The sequence below is a fragment of the Ixodes scapularis genome, unplaced genomic scaffold (assembly GCF_016920785.2).
Source record: "Ixodes scapularis isolate PalLabHiFi unplaced genomic scaffold, ASM1692078v2 PGA_scaffold9__187_contigs__length_104089568, whole genome shotgun sequence".
Classification (NCBI taxonomy): Eukaryota; Metazoa; Arthropoda; class Arachnida; order Ixodida; family Ixodidae; genus Ixodes; species Ixodes scapularis.
Window position 1 is genome coordinate 24,959,491 of NW_024609884.1, and position 20,823 is coordinate 24,980,313.

The following is a 20,823-nucleotide window of genomic DNA, read 5'->3' on the forward strand; positions in this document are numbered from 1 at the left end:
CCTAAGGGGGTCACGTGACCTCAAGGGGGTCACGTGACCTAGGGGTGTCACGTGACCTGCGTGGGTCACGTGACCTCGGGGGGTCACGTGACCTCGCGGTTACGCCGACGCCGACGCCGACGGCGACGCCGACGCCGCTCAAGCCGGAAACGGGCCCCTAAGAGCTGCGCTCTAAAAGGGACCAGTGGACGGTACTTCCAGTTCGAACCACTTTGCGATAGGTAACTCTAAAGCCGAGAAAAAAAATTGTTGTCTACAGAACTCAGGGTGTCAGCGTTTTCACATCCAAAAGGAGGCTGATCCAGAAAGAAAGCACACCACATAAACTTCCATACTCAAACGTCGATTCCCCAGTGATTTCGAGTTTCATTGTTGTTTTCTTTAGATTTATATTTGTCACTTCTTTTACCGTTCGAATCTTTCTTCATGAAGTACAGACTGCGCGCCATACTTGTCCGGAAATATCAATGACACGTACGATGGGGACGAAACTTCTTTGGAGGGCATTCCTCCAACGAAATTGGCACTTCATACCCGCGAGTGTGGGATGGCATTTCAATTCGTCCCATCGGCGCTTACACATGTAGGCGTTACTGGTACAAAAACAAACGCAGAGCGCAAAGCGGCAGTGTAGAATATGTCATCCGTGATGACACAGTGGCAGACATGATCGGGAGACCAAATTTCTCGCGTCGTACGGCACGGCTCCATCGTTGTCGCTGTCCCAGAAAACATCGGCGAGCTGAAAAACTGTGAAACTTTGTCTCCACGAGATACGGCGCATAACTATTGAAGCACTTAATGACGCAGCACAGGCAGCACTTCATGCTGTGAACCCAGCGCAACCGCACCACTCCGACTTCAATGCGTACCAACGTACGAAGCGTGGTTTCGGTTTCGTTTTCTCCGGGGTTCTCACTGCCTACCTTCGCTACCGGCCGCGCGGCGGCGCGCCAGTCGCGTCGCACGGAGTCCATAGACGCAGCCATTTCTTCGAGCTGCGTGCCTTGGTGCCGAATGTCGGAAAACTGCCAAAACTAAGAAGGCCCGGCGGGCGTAAATTTATCTCAAAAGCCCCAGGAAAGGTTGTCTGAATCCGGGCGTTATCACACTGGCAACAGTCCTTAGGAATACATTTCGTGAACCCACACAAAAACGATGTTTCACGGCGTATCCACGGGTACCGAGGCTAGTCAGACCGAACGGGTCGGGCGGGCTTGGACACGAGCGCCGCTACGCGGCAGTGAATGGCAGCGCGTCACTTTTTTCTCGGAGCTTGTCAACTTCTCCGATCCAGTAACGTTGACTGTGGTCAACTCTCCGCACGTAGCCAAGTACGTCACTATGGCAACTTTAGTTTGATGAATTCTGCTTTCATGGACGGAAATAGACCCAATTTCAAGCTTTCATCGACGGAAATAAGCCCAATTTCAAACTGTCAACTTTGACGGTGCTGGTTTAAGAACGCCATGCTTCCAAGCACACTCCGTGCTTCTACCGTGCTTTTTACCCACACCATTGAACTTGACGTTCTCAACGGGTGATAAGTAGCCAGGAACGCAACTTGTGACGTTACGGCAAGGCAAATCCTGGTAGCGACCTCACGAACAGGAACCATAAGAGGGCGCCACCGAGAAATCTCAGCGCTAATCGAGAATCGGCGAACAAGCGCACGCCCATGGACGCGTGTAGCGTCGAGATCGCGAGCTGATTCGCCGATTATTTAGAGAAGCAGTTTGCTTCGAAAGCCCTCTAATGTCCATAAAACGGGTATTCGGCGGCTTTGATCGATATGCAAAAAAACCGCTTCCAAGCCACGCGCCACCGGCTGGGCCTTCCCAACGAGCTCGTGCGACTTTATCCTCCGATGCCACGGCTAACTGGAATGCTGGCCCCATTGTCCTGGACGTTCCATCTCGGCTTCGCTCGACAGCGCAGCTTCACCGACCCCTTGGGAGCAGCCTCGGTGCTCGAGATACGAGAGCGTCAATGGTCGTCCTTGCCACGCCGCGAGTCAAGGACCGTCGTCGAGGACCCTCGAACAAAGACAACAAAGCTGAAGCGATGTGAACCTGATGCGAAGAAACAGACCGGAGCGGGCATCCCCGGCCGGCGGCGGACATACAAGCGTTGGCCAAGCTGTAGCAGACGGGGCGACGCTGTAAACGAACCGCTGATAAACGGCGCGCGGCGATTTACAACAGCGCAGAGCCGGGGGCTCTCCTGGCCGCGATCGACGTTCCGTCGACGTCGGCCGTCGCGGACAGCTTATCGGGCCTGCCAGCTGAGAGAGCGGAAGGCATCGCGCGTTTATAAGCTCCCACCCATCGGACGAAGGCGGAAGACGCGCGGGGCTCGTGACCGCGCCACACGAAACAGTGACCGCTTCCTGCGACGCTGGGAGCTCGCGAGGCGTCCGGAACCCCATGCCTGCCAAGTGGCATGCCCACAGACGATGCCAGCGCTTCGCCGGACGCGTCGCAGCCTCCACGGAGGTGAGAGTTGCATGCTTACTGGTCAGCGGGAGTACGCGCGTGCAATTCGGACGTGTCGCTGTCGCGTGCCTCAAGCACTCGGGCGGGCCTTTTGGAAAACCGGACTCGGTATAGAAGCGGCCACTTATGCCAGATGTTTAAACAGTTTCAACCCACCACGGAGTAGCTACCAATGTGCTCGTAGATGATCACGACGAGCATTTGTAGCCAGTACGTGTTCGCTCGTAACTGTCTTCCGAATGCTGAGGAATTGGCTTTTCAATCCGTTCGGAGGCTTGTTTCTTAATGACGGTCTCTTCGTTTGATTATCTGGAAGCTCGAGAAGCCTGCTCTCGCGGGTCTTGAAACTTCCACCTCCTTGTGGCATCCCGGCATGAACTCCATGCGATGATCTGCTTGCGCGTCCGCAGTTACAACCGGAAAGGATCGACATGTGTGGGACATTGTAAGTGCGCCTAAGGCTATAAACCAAAGGCAGTAAAATAATGAGCGAACCAGCTGGCGATTCTGCCTTTTTGGCGCCCGTTCTCTCTCAATGCATTGGACGCAATTGGCTTAGAAAAAGCCGCGTGACGCGAGCAGGAGCTCTAGTACTCACTTGTTCGGTGCTACTTTCTATCCTTGCTCCGTGTGCTCTAAGGATCTTGTGAACAGGGCTCCGGACTCCCGTGGATCTTTCTCTCGGATAAGCAGTCCGTCCAGCTAAATATGGCGCACGCCCTGCAGAACAAAAAGTATACAATCCGATTACTTAACGCAGTGAGACTATAAAGGATTACTGCTCGTAGCATTTCGGTGATTGCCGACTTCCACAAGCCCTAATCACCGATAGCTCCTTTAGCCACAAACTATACCACCAATTATTTTGGAACTTTCAAATTGACGAGACAATGAAAGTTCAAAATAATTTAAAACTTTTTGGGCTAATACTATTTTATCAATAGGAATTTTTTAAAAATGAACACGGATTCTTTTAGTTTTTTTGCCGAATACCAGAAATTTTCAGGCAAGCACACGCACAAATACACGCAAAACATTCAGTTAAAGCGAAGAAAAAAGAAAAGAAAAAAACTCTCCCGGTAAAGCACACTATTATATGCGTGTGGATTACGTGATCTACCATGTTCGTCTAGGAGCCACCAATATGAGGACCAGGGATCAGCGATGTTAACTTCAACGAATGTTCCCAAACGATATGCTAATCCGGGGGTCGGCAACCTTTTGAATCGGCGGGCCGAGTCGGTCACGAAGCCGACATGAAGGGGGCCAGACGACAAGTCGCGAAGTGTGTGTGTGTGTCTGTGTGTGTGTGTGTTTCTGTGTGTGTGTGTATGTGTTGAACATGATGATAAACCTGAGACTGGGGTAGGAAAATGAAAAACGCGAATGAAGACTGAAAAAGAACAGGCAACGTCTCAAACTCAGCTACGAAGTTTATTTTGTACACGCCTTATATACCACGTCTGCAACGGCGTCACCACAATCGCCAAATCTATAATACCCCACGGCAAGAGAACACAATAGTACAAAAGAATGAAAAAAAAAACAAAAAAACTCAGCTTTCAACAAAACGGGGGTAAACCTTTTTTGCCCTAAACTCGGCGAGGAAACATTTGCACAAGAGGTTGTAGCTCAGCACAACCACGACTTTGCCCTCTGCGACCTCAAGGGTTTCACATCTGAATACAAAGAAACGACCTTGCCCTCCGAGAACGACCCAAAAATGCTAAAACTGCACTTTCTCTAACAATGCACACAGTCCAAAGAGACGCGCACAGACACCATACTTCGTATTTCGTATTCCATTCACATTTGGACCACTGCTCTTTAAAGAAAACTTGCAGGTTACACCCAAAAAGTATGAAGGTCTGTTTCAGGTCTTACTGTCCGCGATAGTACTGGCGTAAAGCCTAAAACATTCCCTTGCGTCTACTCTCCCGCAGAACACTTGGCGAGTCAGGTCAGACACTGCGATCGCCGAAAGTATGTTATAGGCCTAGACTTGAAGGCCACGGCGCGATGAGAAATGACGTTTCACATGCTCACGTCAAGCCGACACCACCTATACTTCGACGATGCAACCAATCAAACAGCCTAAAAAAAATGCAACGTCATGGTGTTCACCAGGTTTCTGCACGTGTTCCGGCATTGCTAAGCCAATCATGTACGGGGAGGGCCCAGAGACCTGCGCTTTTGGTATTCATGGTTGTATGTGTTCGTGCCTTTGACTGCGCCCGGACATGTGACGAAACGGAGTATAGAATAATCAAACCCTGTGCACCAGCATTTCAACCTCAGAACAGTCAAATGGAGGAGCCTAGACGCACATTGGACACAAGTGCTGTGTCAGTGTTCGGATAGGCCTCGTGTCCAATCGAAAGGCGCGCAGCGTCGGGCACGGGTCCAATTGCCGAGTTGGCACCATCCGAGTGTGATGACTTCACGTGGAGGTTCGCGGGCTTCGATTATTCTCAGTGTTTGTCATCAAACTCACTGTCGCATCGCAGACTGCAGTGCACCGAATATATGCAACGTACTATAAATTGCGCGTATACCCCCGAGGGTTGTCTTCACACAGTTACGACTCGTATACGATAATGGTTGCGAGCGCGAGTTGCAGAACAGTACCGTGACGACAATATACGCGCAATAGACAGCCTCGCGATGCTGCAACCTTCCACAGCACACCTCTACCCGTTTTTTCCCGGCATTCGGACAAGCGCCGCAGGAGCGTCACTTGTGAATTGGAGAGGGCGTGAAGTGCTAGCAGAGGCGAGGGGAAAAAAAAAAAGGAAGGATGAAAATAGCGTAAATACAGTGGCCGCAGGTAGGAAAGGTAGGTCTTGCCTCACGAGAAGGAACTGAGGAAAGAAAAACACAACGGCGTGCCATGGGATAAATTAAACTCGAAGGTGCTGACAGCTTCAGCAGGAGGGAAGAGATTTTCAATTGATATCTTACGAAAATCAGGAACGACTTTCTCTGCACAACTTAGCAGGCAGTATCAAGCGCTTTCCAAGGCTTTGATCCAGCGTCCGCAACTTTCGCTGTGCTCCCGGCTAAGGTGCAGTCGGCGGCACTATGAGCTGCCCCATTTCAGTGCTACCAGGAAAAGGTCAAATGCGACGCATGAGGTACCTCCGGCATGCTTAAGCTATTAAATTTATTGCTACAATGCCACCATAAAAAATCTGGCAGTCTATTCTTTTTTTTTTTTGAGCGGCATGAGGCACCTGGGACCCCCCGCGTGGCTTTTGCCCCGGCCGGAATGCTTCTGTGTCAGCTCATAGTGCAGCATCCTGTACATTGATGTGATTGCTTTGACATCTTACGCCACACACGCCAAAGTGCTCACCCTACTGCATCCAGCGAATTTTCGCTAAGATGAGACGCATTTTCGTCAACATTAATCCAAAACTTCATTTCGATTTATCACTACGCGGAAAGTGATGCCTTAGGCGTCTATACACGGCCGGTTTGTTTCAGTAACCTTGCACGAATCGTCCAAACCTTCGATTATCGCTTAGAACATGAATAGGTTCTAAGCTTACAGCAAAGATCTCTTTTAAGGTCCGGCCAGTGGATGATCGCCGTCTTTCCAGTGACGGCCAGCCCACGGCCCGCTGCTACAAGTGCAAAAATAAGCACGTAAAATAAGAAAAAAAGAAGAAAAAAAAAAGAAATTGCGCCTCTAGGCGTTTTAAAGGCAGAAGGGAAGATATAAAAAGGAATGAGAAAATCAGCATCAGAACGTGGGTTCTCTCGCCATATTACTTGTTGTACATTTTCATCACCGGCATGCTATTCGAGGTTTCTTGTTTCATCTATTATAACTGTGATCTGTGCCATAACACTTGCACATCCTCATCAGATCTATCATTCTCATTAGTATTCTGTCCTCCGTTAATATGCCAAAGGAACTTTGATTTATGCCTAGTGAGTTCTCCGGGTCACTATTTTTTTTTTATGTCAGAATTAGTAACATATCGCATATACAAATAGAGTACACGTATGTATTCACCCACCTTACTTTTTTTTCTTTTTAATTTGTGCTCTGGTTTAAAAAGTTTGTATTTGAATGGTTATTTAGGCTTTTTTTTTCAATTTAGCATATTTTAATTTATGTTGTCTGTTATCCGGCCCTCGAGGCTGCGACAGGTCACCAATCCGGACCCCTTAGCCAAAACGTTTGGAGAACCGTTGCTTAGAATAAAGTATTACTCGGTTTGATCTTCGTACCGAACACGACGGACAATTAAAAAAAAATCCCGTGCGTCTACTTTCACGCACAACACTCGGAGAGCCAATCACCGCAACTAACGGAGGCAACTCAGCGAATGACGGTGCCGAAACATATGTTTAGACCAAAAAACGCAGACTGAGTTGTGACATTAAGCAATGCAAGCGTGACGTTTTGCAATGCTTAATGTCACAACTCAGACTGCGTTTTTCGGTCTAAGCACATGTTTCGGCATCGTCATTCGCTGAGCTGCCTCCGTAAGTTGCGCTGATTGGCTCTCCGAGAGTTGTGCGGGAAAGTAGAGGAAGTAGACGCACGGGCGTTTTTTAGAGTCAACTCGGGAAGTTGCGAGATAAGTACTTGCCGTCGTTCATTGTGTTTTCGGTCGAGTTAAATGGCTCCGTGGAATGCGCTTTTTCCCCCACACCGGTGCATTGCGGAGAAGCTACACCCGCCGAGTCGACATCGCGATTCTGCGTTACGTCACTTTGGCCGCTGTTCAGCCTCCTGGTAAAGGGTAAAGCCGCGGTAATGCTGCTACTACATCATACAAAAGACATCCAGCAGATGCTGCCTGAAGTCTTTCTCGTATGACGGTCAAATTGGTCATACAAACACTGCTTGCGGATATGTTCGAAGCATACTTATGTGTAAAGCAAACCCGCTTAATTCGAACATGCTGGAGGAGTATCCTGAGATACTTCTATCATTATGTCAGCAGCTAACAACCTGGCTTTTGTTTGATCTAGGACCAGTGCTACTGAGGCTTTAAACACTTCCGGAATAAGGAATGAAAAAGTGCTCCGCCAACGTGTGTAAAAAAACAACAACAACAACAACAAGAAAGCAATCTGGTAAATGCTGATGTGACAAACCAATCTTGCAGTAAAATTCGCAAAATAAATTTTAAACCAATCAAAATGTGATAGACTGCTACATTCTGACAATTTTTGTGCGTCATTGGTATTGTCTTCTTTCTTTTTTCTTTTATTCGAGGAAGGGTATTTTTTTAACTGGGGTGTATGGAAAAAGTTGATTAATAACCTCGATTGGGTTAGATGGGGTGCGCTGCAGGTTTAACTGTGGGGTTTAGATATTTGAAGCACAGTCAGCGAAGTTTGAATTAAAACAAAGGCAACTTTAGAAGAGGAAAGGAAGCTTGGAAATCACCAAATTGGGATAGGCTAGGTTTTCTTCTTTTTTTTAACGCATAATTATTGTGCACATGGAGATTCCGCTTCGTCGGAAAACTCTACATGTAAAATGCCTTTGGGAGGCAAAATTAAATTCCATTTCCAATTTAATTATGCTGTGCAATGTATACTAACCATTGCACAAAGTGGGAAGGCAAATGGGCACTGCCTTTTGATTTCACACATGTGAACGCATGAATGGAAATGCAGTGTTTGCAGTAGAATGCATAAAAATGAAGTGCCATGCTTGTACGCCAAAAGATTTTTTTTTTGCTCCTAAATAAATTTTTGGCTGCTCCAAAAAGTTTTTTTTTTTTTTTTTCATTGCCAAGGTAAAACGGAACATAGTTTCCTTCTTCGCCGTTGCGCTTGTTGCTGTCGAATCTAGCGGCCACTAGCGACGTGTCTACCCGCATTCTGGAATCGAAACCTGGCGAAACTTCAAAGCACGCGGGATAGTATACAGCCAGCTTCACCAGGGCAGGAACTCTACTCGAGCGCAAAACAAAATGCAGACACGCACACGCACACGCAAAACACACAATTCAAACTTTGAATAACAAGTTCCCCTTATTGTAAGCATCCTAGGTCACAAATAACGTACGCACTCGCCATGTCGGATAGATGCAATAATTGAGATTGATCCTCTAAGAAGCTGCATTCTAAGCAAAATATCAACAACGATTTTAGAGGCCTCGTCGGACTCACTCCTTTCGGGTTCCCATCCGCCATTTACGGGTTCTTCCTTCCACGGCTGATTAATTACTTCAAATTACGTCAAATTACTCCAAGCATCGTCGACGCAGGTCTATCTCTAGTTTGTTTTCTGTTTCAGCACGGTTAGCTAGTCACCGAATCAGCTATCTGCGCACAGACGGCGTCAGGTTCGGTGGAACTTTCGATGTAATTGGCCTTCTGAGGTGTATACCATAATTTTATCCTTTTTGTCTTTTTTTTTTTATAGATTTATTTACCGATCTTTACGATCAGTTTTCCTCCTCATAAACGTGTTAGGTTTTCATCTCTTGGTAAACAAGCGCCGAATGAATGCGCATTTCAGTGATACGTCAGCTTTAACCAGTTAACGAGGCTCAAGGAAACTTTGCTCTAGAACCGAAACGCACTACCTACTACGCAACACACTACCTCCTGTTTGAACGTAGCAGATAAAACCAATGATAGCTAGTATTTTGGCAGAAGCGTTCACGGCTGAACGTTCCTTTCCTTTTTCCAGCTACTCAAATGTGCACCCGCCGGCAATATGAAGGTGAACACCGTACCTGGTTTCTTGCCTGTTTTACGGCTCCCGAAAGCTATATTAACTCTCAACGTCTCAAATGGTACGTGGCTTGGGGTCTAAACTTTGCGTTCTAGCCCTCTTCTGGAACAGAGCTTGTGTCAAAACTTGCAGGAGCGTCAAAAACAAGAAGAGGGCTGTTCACCTTCATATCGCTCACGGTGTACGTGAAAGCTGAAGATTTTGTATTCCCCCAAGATGCTTTGTCGGCTTTTGCTGCGCCCCGTGGACTATTTTGTTGGACGTGTTTTCAACACAAACATCGGGAGGGCTTTTGAGTTGCTTCGGTACAGTTTTTTGCGGCCTTTATTTTTGGACGAAGTGCACCCGTGGACTATTTTTGGACGAAGTGCCCGTGCGTACGTCTACTTTCCCGCACTACACTCGGAGAGCCAATCAGCGCAAGTTACGGAGGCAGCTCAGCGAATGACGATGCCGAAACATATGTTTAGACAAGTAAACGTAGTCAGAGTTGTCGCATTAAGCAGTGCAAAACGTCACGGTTGCATTACTTAATATTACAACTAAGACTATGTTTTTTAGTCAAAACATATGTTTCGCCATCGTCATTCGCTGAGCTGTCTCCGTAAGTTGCGGTGACTGGCTCTACGAGTGTTGCGCGGGAAAGCAGACTCGTGGGCTTTTTTTTAGAGTGTGGTGCTGTTGATAATACAATACAAATTGTGGAAAATTATGTGCGGATCATGCAGAAGGCAAAACATGGGATACATATGTCCGTTCCTGAGTGACTGGCACGGTAACTATTAAATCGTTGTTATTCGTGCCCAGCAAGGAGATGACGCCGGTGAAGGCACGGGGCGTGTGCAAAACGCAAACAAAGTCGCCCTTGTGCGCAAACTACACATACCCGATGTTCGTTCTTGTAATATCTCTAAATGTTTAGTTAATGGGGTCTTTTAGCAAAGCGTTCCCGTGTTCCGCGTACCGCACTACCGGAGCCTTTGGAGCATGCTTTTAAGCGTGCGCCCCGCGGTCACGGGATTACCCGGGCGCGCGCTTAAAAGCATGCTTGAAAGGCTCCGGTAGTGCGGTGCGCGGAACACGGTAACGGTTTGCTAAAAGTCCCTGTTGTGTCCATTTTTGTATTGCTCCATCTGCTCAACTTCTTTTGTATCGGCGCGCCAAAAATAAAAAATAAAAATAAAAAAAAAAAATTAAGAGGGGGATATAGCGGTTCAGTTATGTTTTATGAACACAAAAGCGATTTGTTGTTTTAGTTCATGTATTCGCGTTACAAGATACAATAATAAAACATTAAGTTCCTGCAAAGAAAAAAAAGGAAAAAAAAGAGAACAGTAAAAGCCAATACACTATACCTGATAAAAAAAAAAATCTTTAAAATGGCAGTTAGCGTTTCGCGGCCTCCGTAAAAATTAACCGTCGGAGGCCGTTTGGTGTCGGCTGTCGACCGCCGGCATCCGAGCCTCAAGCACCTGTGAGGTGACCTTTCGGAACAAGCGCGTGCCTGAAAACGTAGGGATGTGGAAATGAAGAGACCGACTCACGGACTCGAGGTTGGATCGCAGGCTTTCCACCTCGTTCTGCAGGTCGAGGCAGCGCTTGTTGGCCATGGACAGGTCGTCAACAGCTCCCTGCATGTGACGCTGCATCTCGTCGCAGTAAGCCTGCAGGTCCTTCGCCGAAGCGACGCAGGACCAAAGGGGGCAGATCAAAACGGGGCCGACACAAGCGGAACACGCATTATTTACAAACAAATTTGAGACTGGACAAACACACGACTGTCCCAATTTTTTGAGCGCATAATCTCGGGGCGGATTCTAAACGTGCCATATGACGGCGAAGGATGTAAGTACACTCCCGTGCTCACGCCACTGGAGTGTACTTACATCAATCGACCGTGCCTATATAACTTGCTATAATCTGTTTCAAATTAAATTCAGACGTAGCCGACGGTGGGACCAAGCAGACAACCTCGAAAGAGCACCATCATCATATGTTTGTCTATGCTCCGTCATCGCTGAACCAATCTTAAATAGAAAAGGCCCAGTGACTCATGCTTTTGATGCTTTCTTATTGGTCCCATTAGCTCGTAGCGTTGACTACGTCTGGGCTTGAGCTGAAACGAAGTCTAGTAACGTCACGTGCTCGAGATTCTGCTCATAATGCGCAACTAAGGCCTCTTTTAAAATGTTCCTGAGCAAACACTGCATACTTAAGAATTAATTGCATAGAAATAAGAGCTTCAATGGGCTAAACTTTTGGTACGGGCTAAATTGCTCTTTAAAGGGACCCTGAAGTCATTTTTCAACTTCTTCCTCTTTAGCTTTCCTCCTCAACTCAAACGCGAAATGAGAAATCACGTAGTTGTGACCTAGTATGTCACCGGAACCGGAAGTTCTCCTAGCCGTCTGAGGGTCGGCGGGGTTAGCTGTCCGGTGTTCCTTGCGTCTGGTGTGATCGTCGATCAGTGTTGAGCTACAGTGACAGCCCTCCCAGCCATCTTGCCGACCTGGGGCCCTAATATGGACCCTTGGCAAAATAGTCGGCGAGAAATCTGGCGGACGTGATTGGTCAACGTCGCACTTGACGTAGGCGCCGGCCAATAATAGCAGCTGGATTTCTCGCAGACTTTCTCGCCAAGTTTCGACTGGTGGACTGGCCAGTCTGCTTGATTTTGCTTTCATCGACGTAAATAAGAGTAATGTCATATTGTCACCTTTACCGGCGCTGGTTTCGGAATGTGACGACTCCAAGCTTCCACCGTGCTCTTTAAGTGCACCATGGACCTTGTCATTCGCAAGTAACGATAAGTGATGTCACGGAACTCATATGCCACGAACCCGAATCAAAGTTTTCGTCGACAGATTGATTGTTGACGAGCGGACACGTCCGAGTGACGCAGTGTTTGTGTCCAATACGGGAGCTGGGTTCGACTGAGGTGCTTGGGTACCGCGGATAAATCACAGTGAAAAGGTGGAGGGCTATCGAAGGAAAGGAGGTAAGAAATAGTCCGCTATATTTTCAAAATGTCGTACCAAAAGTCAGATCTTTAGCTCTCTACCCTCGTGTAATAGTTTTCTTTTAACCCACTAAACGCTACGTGATTAGTGAAATTCCAATCTAAAATCATTTATTCGAGCCCAAAATTCATTTCGTGGTCCCTTTATTCTCTGTGACCACCGGCGGTCTCGCTTCTTTCACGGTGGCAGCTTAAGTTTTATCACAAAAAGCGATGTGAGTACAGACTCGAATCAAGTCGAGTTCCTTTCTATTCCGTTATCATCTGTCTCACCGTCCTCAACGCGAGTGAATCATTTCAGAGGCCTTGACGAATATACTTGATAGCGGATGTTTCAGACAGACGTCGTTCTTCCACAATCTCGCTCTCGCGTGTAAAGCAATTTATTTTATTGCGGTGATTGGCGGCATTCTCACTGTCTATGAGAGCCCACGCATATCGCTTTTTATGCAGAAGCCCCCACTTTGATAGCAATATAAGCAAAAAAGAAAAACAAAAAAAATGCATAGCCTTCTGCGGTGTCCCAAGAAATTTCCCAACAGTGAGAAGAGGCGCTGACCCAGAATTTTTTACGATAAAGCGGAACGAAGCCTAGCTCGAACGCACCAGCAGCTGCTTGGCCTGCCTCTTGACGGCTTTCTGGAGCTCGTTATTCTGCAAGGTGGTGTCCTCAAGCTGGAGGCTGAGCTCCGCGATCTCCGCCTGGACCTTGCTGCGCAGGTTCCCGGCCTCGTTGCGGGCTCGGCTTTCGGCGTCCATCACTCGCCCGTGCAACGCCTCCAACTCGCCCTTCAGCTCGCGGCTGAAAAGCAGGGAGCAACACATGAGGAACTAAAACGACGCAAGGTTCCCGAAGTGCCGCTTTCCAAAGCGTCTTACAGAGGGAATCGTGCAGATATGGCGACCGCTTAGTTTTTGAAACGTTACACTGCATGTTCAGTAAGACCGCGTGCTAATTTAGCGCTGTTTCAACGGACGCTTACGGAGCATGGTGGCTATAACAGCATGTGTCAAGTAAGGGTTAAAAAAACACAGGCTATATTTTACGCGCGGTCAGTTTCGCTTACAACTGGTAAAGTAAATGATGGTTGTGAAAGACAACTTTGTCGCTTGGCGTGTTTGACGCACGAAACACAGCGAAGTGCTTCTTGTGGAGGGCAGCGGACTGTAGCCCTTTAACGGAGGAAAGCCACTGCAGATCGTTTCTGGCACTCCCCCACTATCGGATAGCTCGCTCCGCTTTCTACGAAGCACATTCGTGCGAGGGTTGCAGAAACGGCCTCATGAAGCTCTCTTACGTTTACAAGGTCGTCTACCGTGCAAAAAATTACAATTCAGACAAGCGTGAGTTCGGCACTTGGACAAGGGCAGGCAGGGCGTGCACCAAAGTCAGATACTCCAGATAACACTAATTTGTTTTTTTAACAGTGTTTGTTTTAAAAGACTCTCTAGCCATTGGCATCTGGGCTGCTCGTACGTGTTTCTAATGGTAACGCTTACAGCTTTCAGGCGTGTATACAATGCGACATTTTTTTTTTCAAGTTTGGAATGCGACAGCCGGTTACTGCCGCTGACCTTGGGACGCCGTTCAAGCTATGCACATAGACCGTCACTGCTCCTTCTGTAAACAAACGCATCGTCCATCGAATATACGTTTTACAAACTTGTAAAACCCAGAAGGCAAATTTGTTTTTAATACCTTAGCATTAGTACCCACATGACAGGGAGAAGCTGTCGGCGTCCGTCTGTGGACAAAAAAGTGAAAAGGGAAGCGCGTCGCGTAGAGAGGAGGAGAGTAGAGAAGGACAAAGGCGAGAGGGCGGCGACGTCACGGGGCGGAAGCCAATGCACGCGCGCGGATCCTGGGGCGAGTCTGAACTTGCTGGTGTGCGGAGCGGGTTTTTGTGCTACAAAAATTTAACGACGATCCATTGGTGGATCCTTAGGGAATGCGTTAGCATGAACCCTGGGAAACGCCACACTGACTGACCCCGTAACGAAGCCAAAAAGAAGCCGCAAAAAAATAGAGGAAGCAAAAGAGAAAGCCAAAACAGAAAAGGGAAGGGGTCAGCGTTAGCGTTTCCCAAAGGGGTCAGCGTTAGCGTTTCCCAAAGGGATACGTGTGTGGCGTTTCCCAAGGGTCATGCTAACGCATTCCCTAAAGATCCACCAATGGATCTTACTTTATTTTTGTTTATTGATTTTAGCAAGTCTCGCGGAAAAGTTTAAGTGCTGTCTGAAAAAATTTTGGAAACAGTATGCACCGATATAGCGCGCACATAAACAACAACGTAAAAAAAAAAAAAAAAAAACGTATGCATATGATTAATTCCTTTGCTTTCATGGCAGACCCTACGTAATTTTTAACTATTTCAGTTTTCACTCGTTTAACCGTATTGGTCATGCTATACGCGCACTTTGTTTTCTATACAGCCGGGCCTTTTGGCCCAGCACCCTGCTTGAGCGCGTGCCACTTAGCTATAATCTCATAGTTTTTCCCCATTAACCTCGCTTTTTATTGCCTGCAGTCTAAGAAACTAAACTGCATAAAAATTGTATAAACTTGTATTGTATGATAAGGCACAATCGTAAGGTTCTTTTCCTTATCGCCACAAAGTAGCATCTAAGTGCAAAATGATCTACGGTCGCGCATTAAATCAACAGCGTTCTAATTATACTTCCAAATGACGCAACCGACTTGTCCGTGGTCAAAAAAATTAAACGAAAACACCGCATGCTCAAAGAAAGCGTAGCAAAAAAAAAAAAAAAAAACACTATAAGTAATTTTTTACCATCGTGAGAGTGTAATAACTCTCTTAGATTCTAATGACGAGAAGCTTCTTGGTGAGCCGTGCAGTTATTTTTATTCGCGTATTTTCCTTTCCACGAGGAAGACGCGTCCGAAGTTATAAATTGCGCTCCTCTTCGAAGGAGTGCATTAGTAGAACTGCAGCTGCCCTGCCAAGGACACCAGACACGGGCTCAATAAAACCGGTAAGCGACATCATATCCATCAGTTTCTGTCGGCGCTCGGGCAGTGGGGTGTATTTTCTGAGCCGCACTAAGTGAAAGCGGTAGTAAAAATATTAATAAATAAAAAGAAGAGAACCAATCAAGTTACTGCGGCCATTATACTTTCTATATATACAACGCGAGAACTTTCATGCGGGATTTTTCCTTCTTTGCCGACTTGACGTTTCCAAGACGAAACTGGCCTCGGAGACGATGAGGAACTATCCGCTTGATGAGCTCGCCTTTTTCCGGCACTGCGGTCAGGACGAGAGCTCACGCGTCCTCCTTTCCGGAAACCGTTGGCACGAGACCAATAGTCACGACCGAAGAAACGCAGCGCAAGGTCAGTTTCGGAACGGAATTTTCTAAGTTAAGGCCATGGGGCAGGCGAGTTCGGTTAATTTAAGACATACCAACCCTGGAGCGCGTGCGGACAGAGGGGACACACACGAACACCAAGCTTCATGTTTATGCCTGTCGCTTCTGTCCCCATGCTGCATCGTCAGAATGTCTTTTAAATTGATTGGCTTCCATCTGACTTGTTACGCCCGAGGCCGCCCGGATTGGCTGCCACAGTGACGCCGTCGAGCTGTATTGGTATGGGGCCATCACGTATACCGACCCGAACAAGAGAACGGGTAGGTGGAGCCTTGGATGGCGGAAGTGGTTCCACGATATCCATAGGCGAACGTAGTCATGATGTGCGCTAGGTATTCGAAACGGCAGCTGCAGTGCAGTACTCGTGTTCCGTATGATCTTCAAACGTTGGCACTGATCGCAGCTTCGCGCCCAGCGACGGACGTCAGCGTTGACGTTGGACCAGACATAACGTCTCGTCAGAAGCCGTTGTGCTTTGATCGGGTGCCTCGGTAACTGGAATTGGAGTCCGTGGTTGGTTGTGTTAGCGCCTTCGGCCTCGCCCTGACCTAGAGTAAAGGTACAGCAATTTTTTTTATTTCTCCCTAATCTTATATTTGGCATGAATAGAAAACCAAAAAGAAATACATTCTTGCCTCCTTTTTTTTTTTTTTTTTACTACCGTCGAATATTTTAGGCAAGGGATATGATTGGCCAGAATGATACAAAGAAGGCCAGGCTTGTCACGCCTTGTGTATTTTATGTATATCCTAAATAGTTTGTAAGTCTGTTTTGTCCACCATGACAGTAAAGTGAAGGCTCGCCGTATGTGTGTCCGAGTTATGCTCGTCAATATCACAACTGTATATGGCTGGCGCCCGCCGCTTCCAGAGCTCAAGCTGTCGGGAACTAGAGATCTCTTCTTAGAAGCTGCCCTGTTTCTATTTGTGGCAGCGTGCAAGAAAATCGGTCTTGGAGAGCGGACAGAGAGGAAGTGATGTCGGCCATTCACCAAAATCAACACGAGTGAACGCTTGACAGCTTCAACAAACACTGCTTGCGGTTGTGGGCCGGAAGTTTGCGAGAGCAGTGAGCTAAAACGAGCCCATCAAACGTGCATAATCACCGGACGTCGAAACAAAGCCACAAACGACGTCTACGCACGAAATAAAAATGCTGCTGTCAGCAGAGTTTTACGAAGGCAGATGCGTCTGTTGTTGCAAAAACAAAAACTTTTTTATGTGCGTTTTTATTTATTTTTTATGGAGGCAGTGGCGTGGACACGGCAGTTTTATAGATGGAGCGAGCTGAGCTATACCTCTTCATTCTAAGAAGCACGCTGTGGGAGTACCTCACCTTGTGTGGGTGGAATAAAACTCGGCGCGTTTGGCTCCCGATCGTTTGCTCGATTTGTATCATGTACACGAACCTCCATGCTTCTCAGCGCCGTGGCGTAGCTCCAAGTCGCAGCCCAGCGTGCGAAAATCATAGCCCGTCAGGCGCGACCTGACGGGCTCTGATTTGGCACGCGCCAAACTCGCAATACATGCAACAGTGCTTCTGGGTCAGATCCACCACTTCCAAGGCATAAAACTGCCCTTACTGGATTATATTGTTTCATATCCGTTGGTGCGTTGGCCGCGTGCTATGCTTGCTTGCCAAAGCAGAGTCCGCGCCTGGCGCGTGGTAATTTTCGCTCCATACATACCCCCCCAACAAGTTTGTTTTAACCGCCAGAGCCCGCTATATATTAGCGCTCAAAAGGATGACATCTGACTGTTACTTCACGCGTTCGAGGCGGGACCTGCATACGCTAAACATATGTTGTTGTTTGCCGTTTTTTTTATTTTTATTTTTTAACGGTGTTGTTGATATTGAAAAAGTCACGGTGAGAACTGTTGGGAAACGGCGACGCCTCAAAGGTTTTGGCACAGCTATATGCATCGCGGCAACGGATGTTTCCCCAACACTGAAGGGAAGGGGGTGGGCGGGGCAAGGACTAGAAAGCAGCGAACTTCGTGCCCTCTGGCAGGACCGCCAGTGCCGAAAAGCACTCCAAGCAGCTGAGCCCAACAGCCTTGGGCTAAGAAAGGGAGACAGCAGACGAAACAGAATGCGCGCAAAGGATCCGTCCGCGTCTTCTTGAAGGGACTCGCTTCGTTTCCTGGCTGAAGTTCAAGTTCGAAACCTTCCCTTCATCGCCCCCCTCCCCCCCTCCCCCCCCCCCCCCCCCCCCCACACACACACACACACACACCCCAACCCTAATTCTTGCGTTGTTTTATGCTCTTGTTTTATGAGAATGGAAAAGGAATCAACAACCAATTGCTACGTTTACAAGTGCGTGCTTCCTTTCTTTTTTGCGTTTTTTTTTTCTTTTTTGCGTCATATTTACGCGAACGGCGTAGTTGCAAGATAACGTCGTATACATTCACGCGCTGTCTGACGGCTCTTGGTGTTGATTTCGCTGATGGATTGCTTGTCAACAAGACATTAGTCGCTGGGTTTTCTTTTGGTTTTCTTTCGTAGGATTCGATAAACGGTTCGTACAGCAAGCGTGGAAATGTTCAAGTCGAGCACCTTGGGTGGTCTTCCCCTGTTCCGTTTGACTTTAGAAAACCTCTCATTCTCAGCACAAGTTAAGCGACCTTTATTTTAATTACATCATCGTGCTCCCCGAGCTAAAGCCGCCATCTTGACCTTATCGTGTCTCTGTTAGCCACTGTTGCTGGGGATGACGAACCCACACAGAGTCTATGTCGGTGACAAGAACACCGCGATGAAAACAGTCCCTAATTTCTCGTGTGACCATGCTAGTGATCTAAAAAGAAACTTATTATCGAAGAGGTGTATAATGGAGGTTCTTCTCAGAGACATCTTCTTCGGGGCATAATAAAATAAAACGGAGAAAATGTGGAGCATACTTACGACTGAGTGCATGTGCAGTTGCCTGAAATCATCCATATATAATATACGGCAGTGAGCTGCCGAAACGTCTCAGGGCGTTCGATAACAGGTTATGATAGATATGGTGTATCTGCTTGTGGCATCACCTCAAGAAGGAACGTTCTACCAAATTTCTACTTTCGCGGAAGCTTTATAGATGACTGTGGTCTGCCATTGTGCAATTAAAGCTGACTCAAATCCCACGCCAGGCGCACTCACGAAAGTTACCGGGACGGAAAAGCAAATTATGCCAAAAACGGTCCTGGAAGACAAAGCTCTCAATGGACCGACACTTTCAGAAACAGGGGGTGAAGTAATTACATTCCTTGTCCCATGTATTCTAGCCCAAAACTTAAGTTCGACGTACAGTGCATTGACGTCGAACCGAAGGTGCCAACACTTTCGAGCGACATGATAGCCGAGTGGTACAACTTATTCAAATAGCTAATGTACGTGTTACTGTCTAAAAAAAATAAAAATAAAAATAAAAATGAATCGGGATTTTCTTGGCCCTACTGCGAAACATCGATATTTTCTTTTTGTATTCTTTGATACGTATTTGGGCTGTTTAGAAAAGTTATATCGCACCGTTATCAAGCCCCTCGTAAAAGTTGGGACCGGCAGTTCGAGGTCAGTGCGCTGTGAAACTTAAGTTTTGGGGTGCATTATATTGGACATATGGGTGCAATACTGCACCCTCTTTTTTTTTTTTTTAGAGTGTAGGAGCTGCAAAAGATATACGTAGGCGTGTTTATTAAAATGCGGGCTTTCAATGTGAGGCTTCCTGTGAGTTTCGCTTTGAAGTTTCAAGATTCACGCGTACGGGTGCGACCGGTCTTGGGTCTATCGTCGCCCTCTGTTTCAAAGTAGAGCCGACATGATGCGACCAAAGCTGATCGCTTTCGACACTGAACAGCTGAGTCCACTTCTCATTGTGTGCGTACGCGTGTGTGCGAGGAGACAAGATCGAGTCGAGATTTTTATAGCAGCGCTGTGATCTTCTGGACTCGTTCCAAGCCCCGAAGTCGAGATAGATGGGAATCAGCCGCTCCGGGGGGAAGGTACTCCACTTAAAATAAACCTCGGGGGACAGGTCCTGATCCCGAGGAGAAGGGGAGCATCCTGCACACGACCTTTGACAAGGGCACGGGTCGACCACGTCCATTCTCCGGCGAGCAGCCGCGGGAGTTTATTCGGACGTGGAATGTCGGCACAGAGCTGCGCAGCGACTAACAAGCGGCCTGAGAGATTTATGATGGAGCCCGGATGTGAATTAATGACAGCGAACTGTGCGTGGGAAAGCCAATAACAATGCCTTGAGGAAAAAAAGAAGAAAGCTTCATGTCGTTAATGCAGTAAGAGAGAAAAAAAAAAAGACTTAGGCGTGCAGGGTACGTTTTTATAGCCAAGGTTCTTCGATCAATGCACTGAATAGAAATCCGCATGTCGCAAATGTGGATTCCCCGCGCAGTATGAGACGCTTTCGCGTGTTGATCCCTTTGTGTTCAACCTCAAATCAAAACATAGCTGTCAAACCTCGAATCAAAACTCCAGCTGGAATTTGTACAAAAACATAATGATCGAAAACAATTGCCGATCGAATCACGCCGTTCTCTGGGCTCGAACATGAACGGAGGGAACAAGACGTTTCGATTATCCTTCCTTTTATCTAACCTAACTTTTTTTTTTTTTTTGAGGGGCGGGTGGGGTGCAATTTACTTGGATTGTAATGTGGTCTTCTTTCTCCTTGAATGTGCTAGAGTTGCAAATTGTGTTTGTTATTCACACTGATTTCAGAGTGCAAAGGTCCAGGAGATTGTCTAATTCTGGGGAATAAAAACAGAAAATGTAATGACACGTTAGGTGTACATACGCGTGCTCACTAACCTTACAATGCCGCGCATCACTAGTACATGCTAGAAAACAGTGCCAGAAATTTATCTAGTCTCACGGAATTTAAATACTCCTGGGCTGTGAGATCATCTGATCCAAAACAGACACAGAGTACTACCATTACAACGTTTTAGCGTAGCGTTACCGTAACACCGTTATGGTTACGGTCATGGCGAAACCGAGCCGGAAACGTATTGCAGACAAAGCACGAACAACACTACCTCTTTTATTTATTTTTTTTTTCGTAGCGCGGTTTAAGATGGTGTTTCGCTGAAGGAGTTTTCTTCGCGATACGTTCTCGACCCGCTTCCGGCACGGCAATAACAGTACTGTTGAAAAAGGGTGTTACGATAGCGCCATGCTAAAACTTAATTTTTTTCCGCGTCGGG

General features: G+C 47.2%; 2 protein-coding genes across 5 annotated transcripts in view; one reads left to right on the plus strand and one right to left on the minus strand.

Moving 5' to 3' along the window:
• LOC8043957 (paramyosin) overlaps positions 1 to 20,823 on the minus strand; it is a 33,904-nt gene that overhangs the window by 10,745 nt on the left and 2,336 nt on the right. The window contains exons 2-4 of one of the 2 annotated variants that reach the window (XM_029978606.4): positions 12,833 to 13,028; positions 10,752 to 10,880; positions 3,094 to 3,215 (exon numbers count right to left, since the gene is read on the minus strand). In XM_029978606.4, coding sequence (XP_029834466.1) covers positions 3,198 to 3,215; positions 10,752 to 10,880; positions 12,833 to 13,028 — 343 coding nt within the window. In that variant the 3' untranslated portion in view covers positions 3,094 to 3,197. The remainder of the gene's footprint in view (positions 1 to 3,093; positions 3,216 to 10,751; positions 10,881 to 12,832; positions 13,029 to 20,823) is intronic. The other variant, XM_029978607.3, reaches the window with a different exon arrangement.
• The window catches only part of LOC8043961 (cytochrome b5), a 55,773-nt gene continuing 37,207 nt past the window's right edge, over positions 2,258 to 20,823 (plus strand). Inside the window, exon 1 of one of the 3 annotated variants that reach the window (XM_029978608.4) lies at positions 2,258 to 2,495. In XM_029978608.4, coding sequence (XP_029834468.2) covers positions 2,443 to 2,495 — 53 coding nt within the window. In that variant the 5' untranslated portion in view covers positions 2,258 to 2,442. Of the gene's footprint in view, positions 2,496 to 5,774; positions 5,807 to 20,823 lie in introns of those variants that run through there. The other 2 variants (XM_042287543.1, XM_042287542.1) reach the window with 2 other exon arrangements.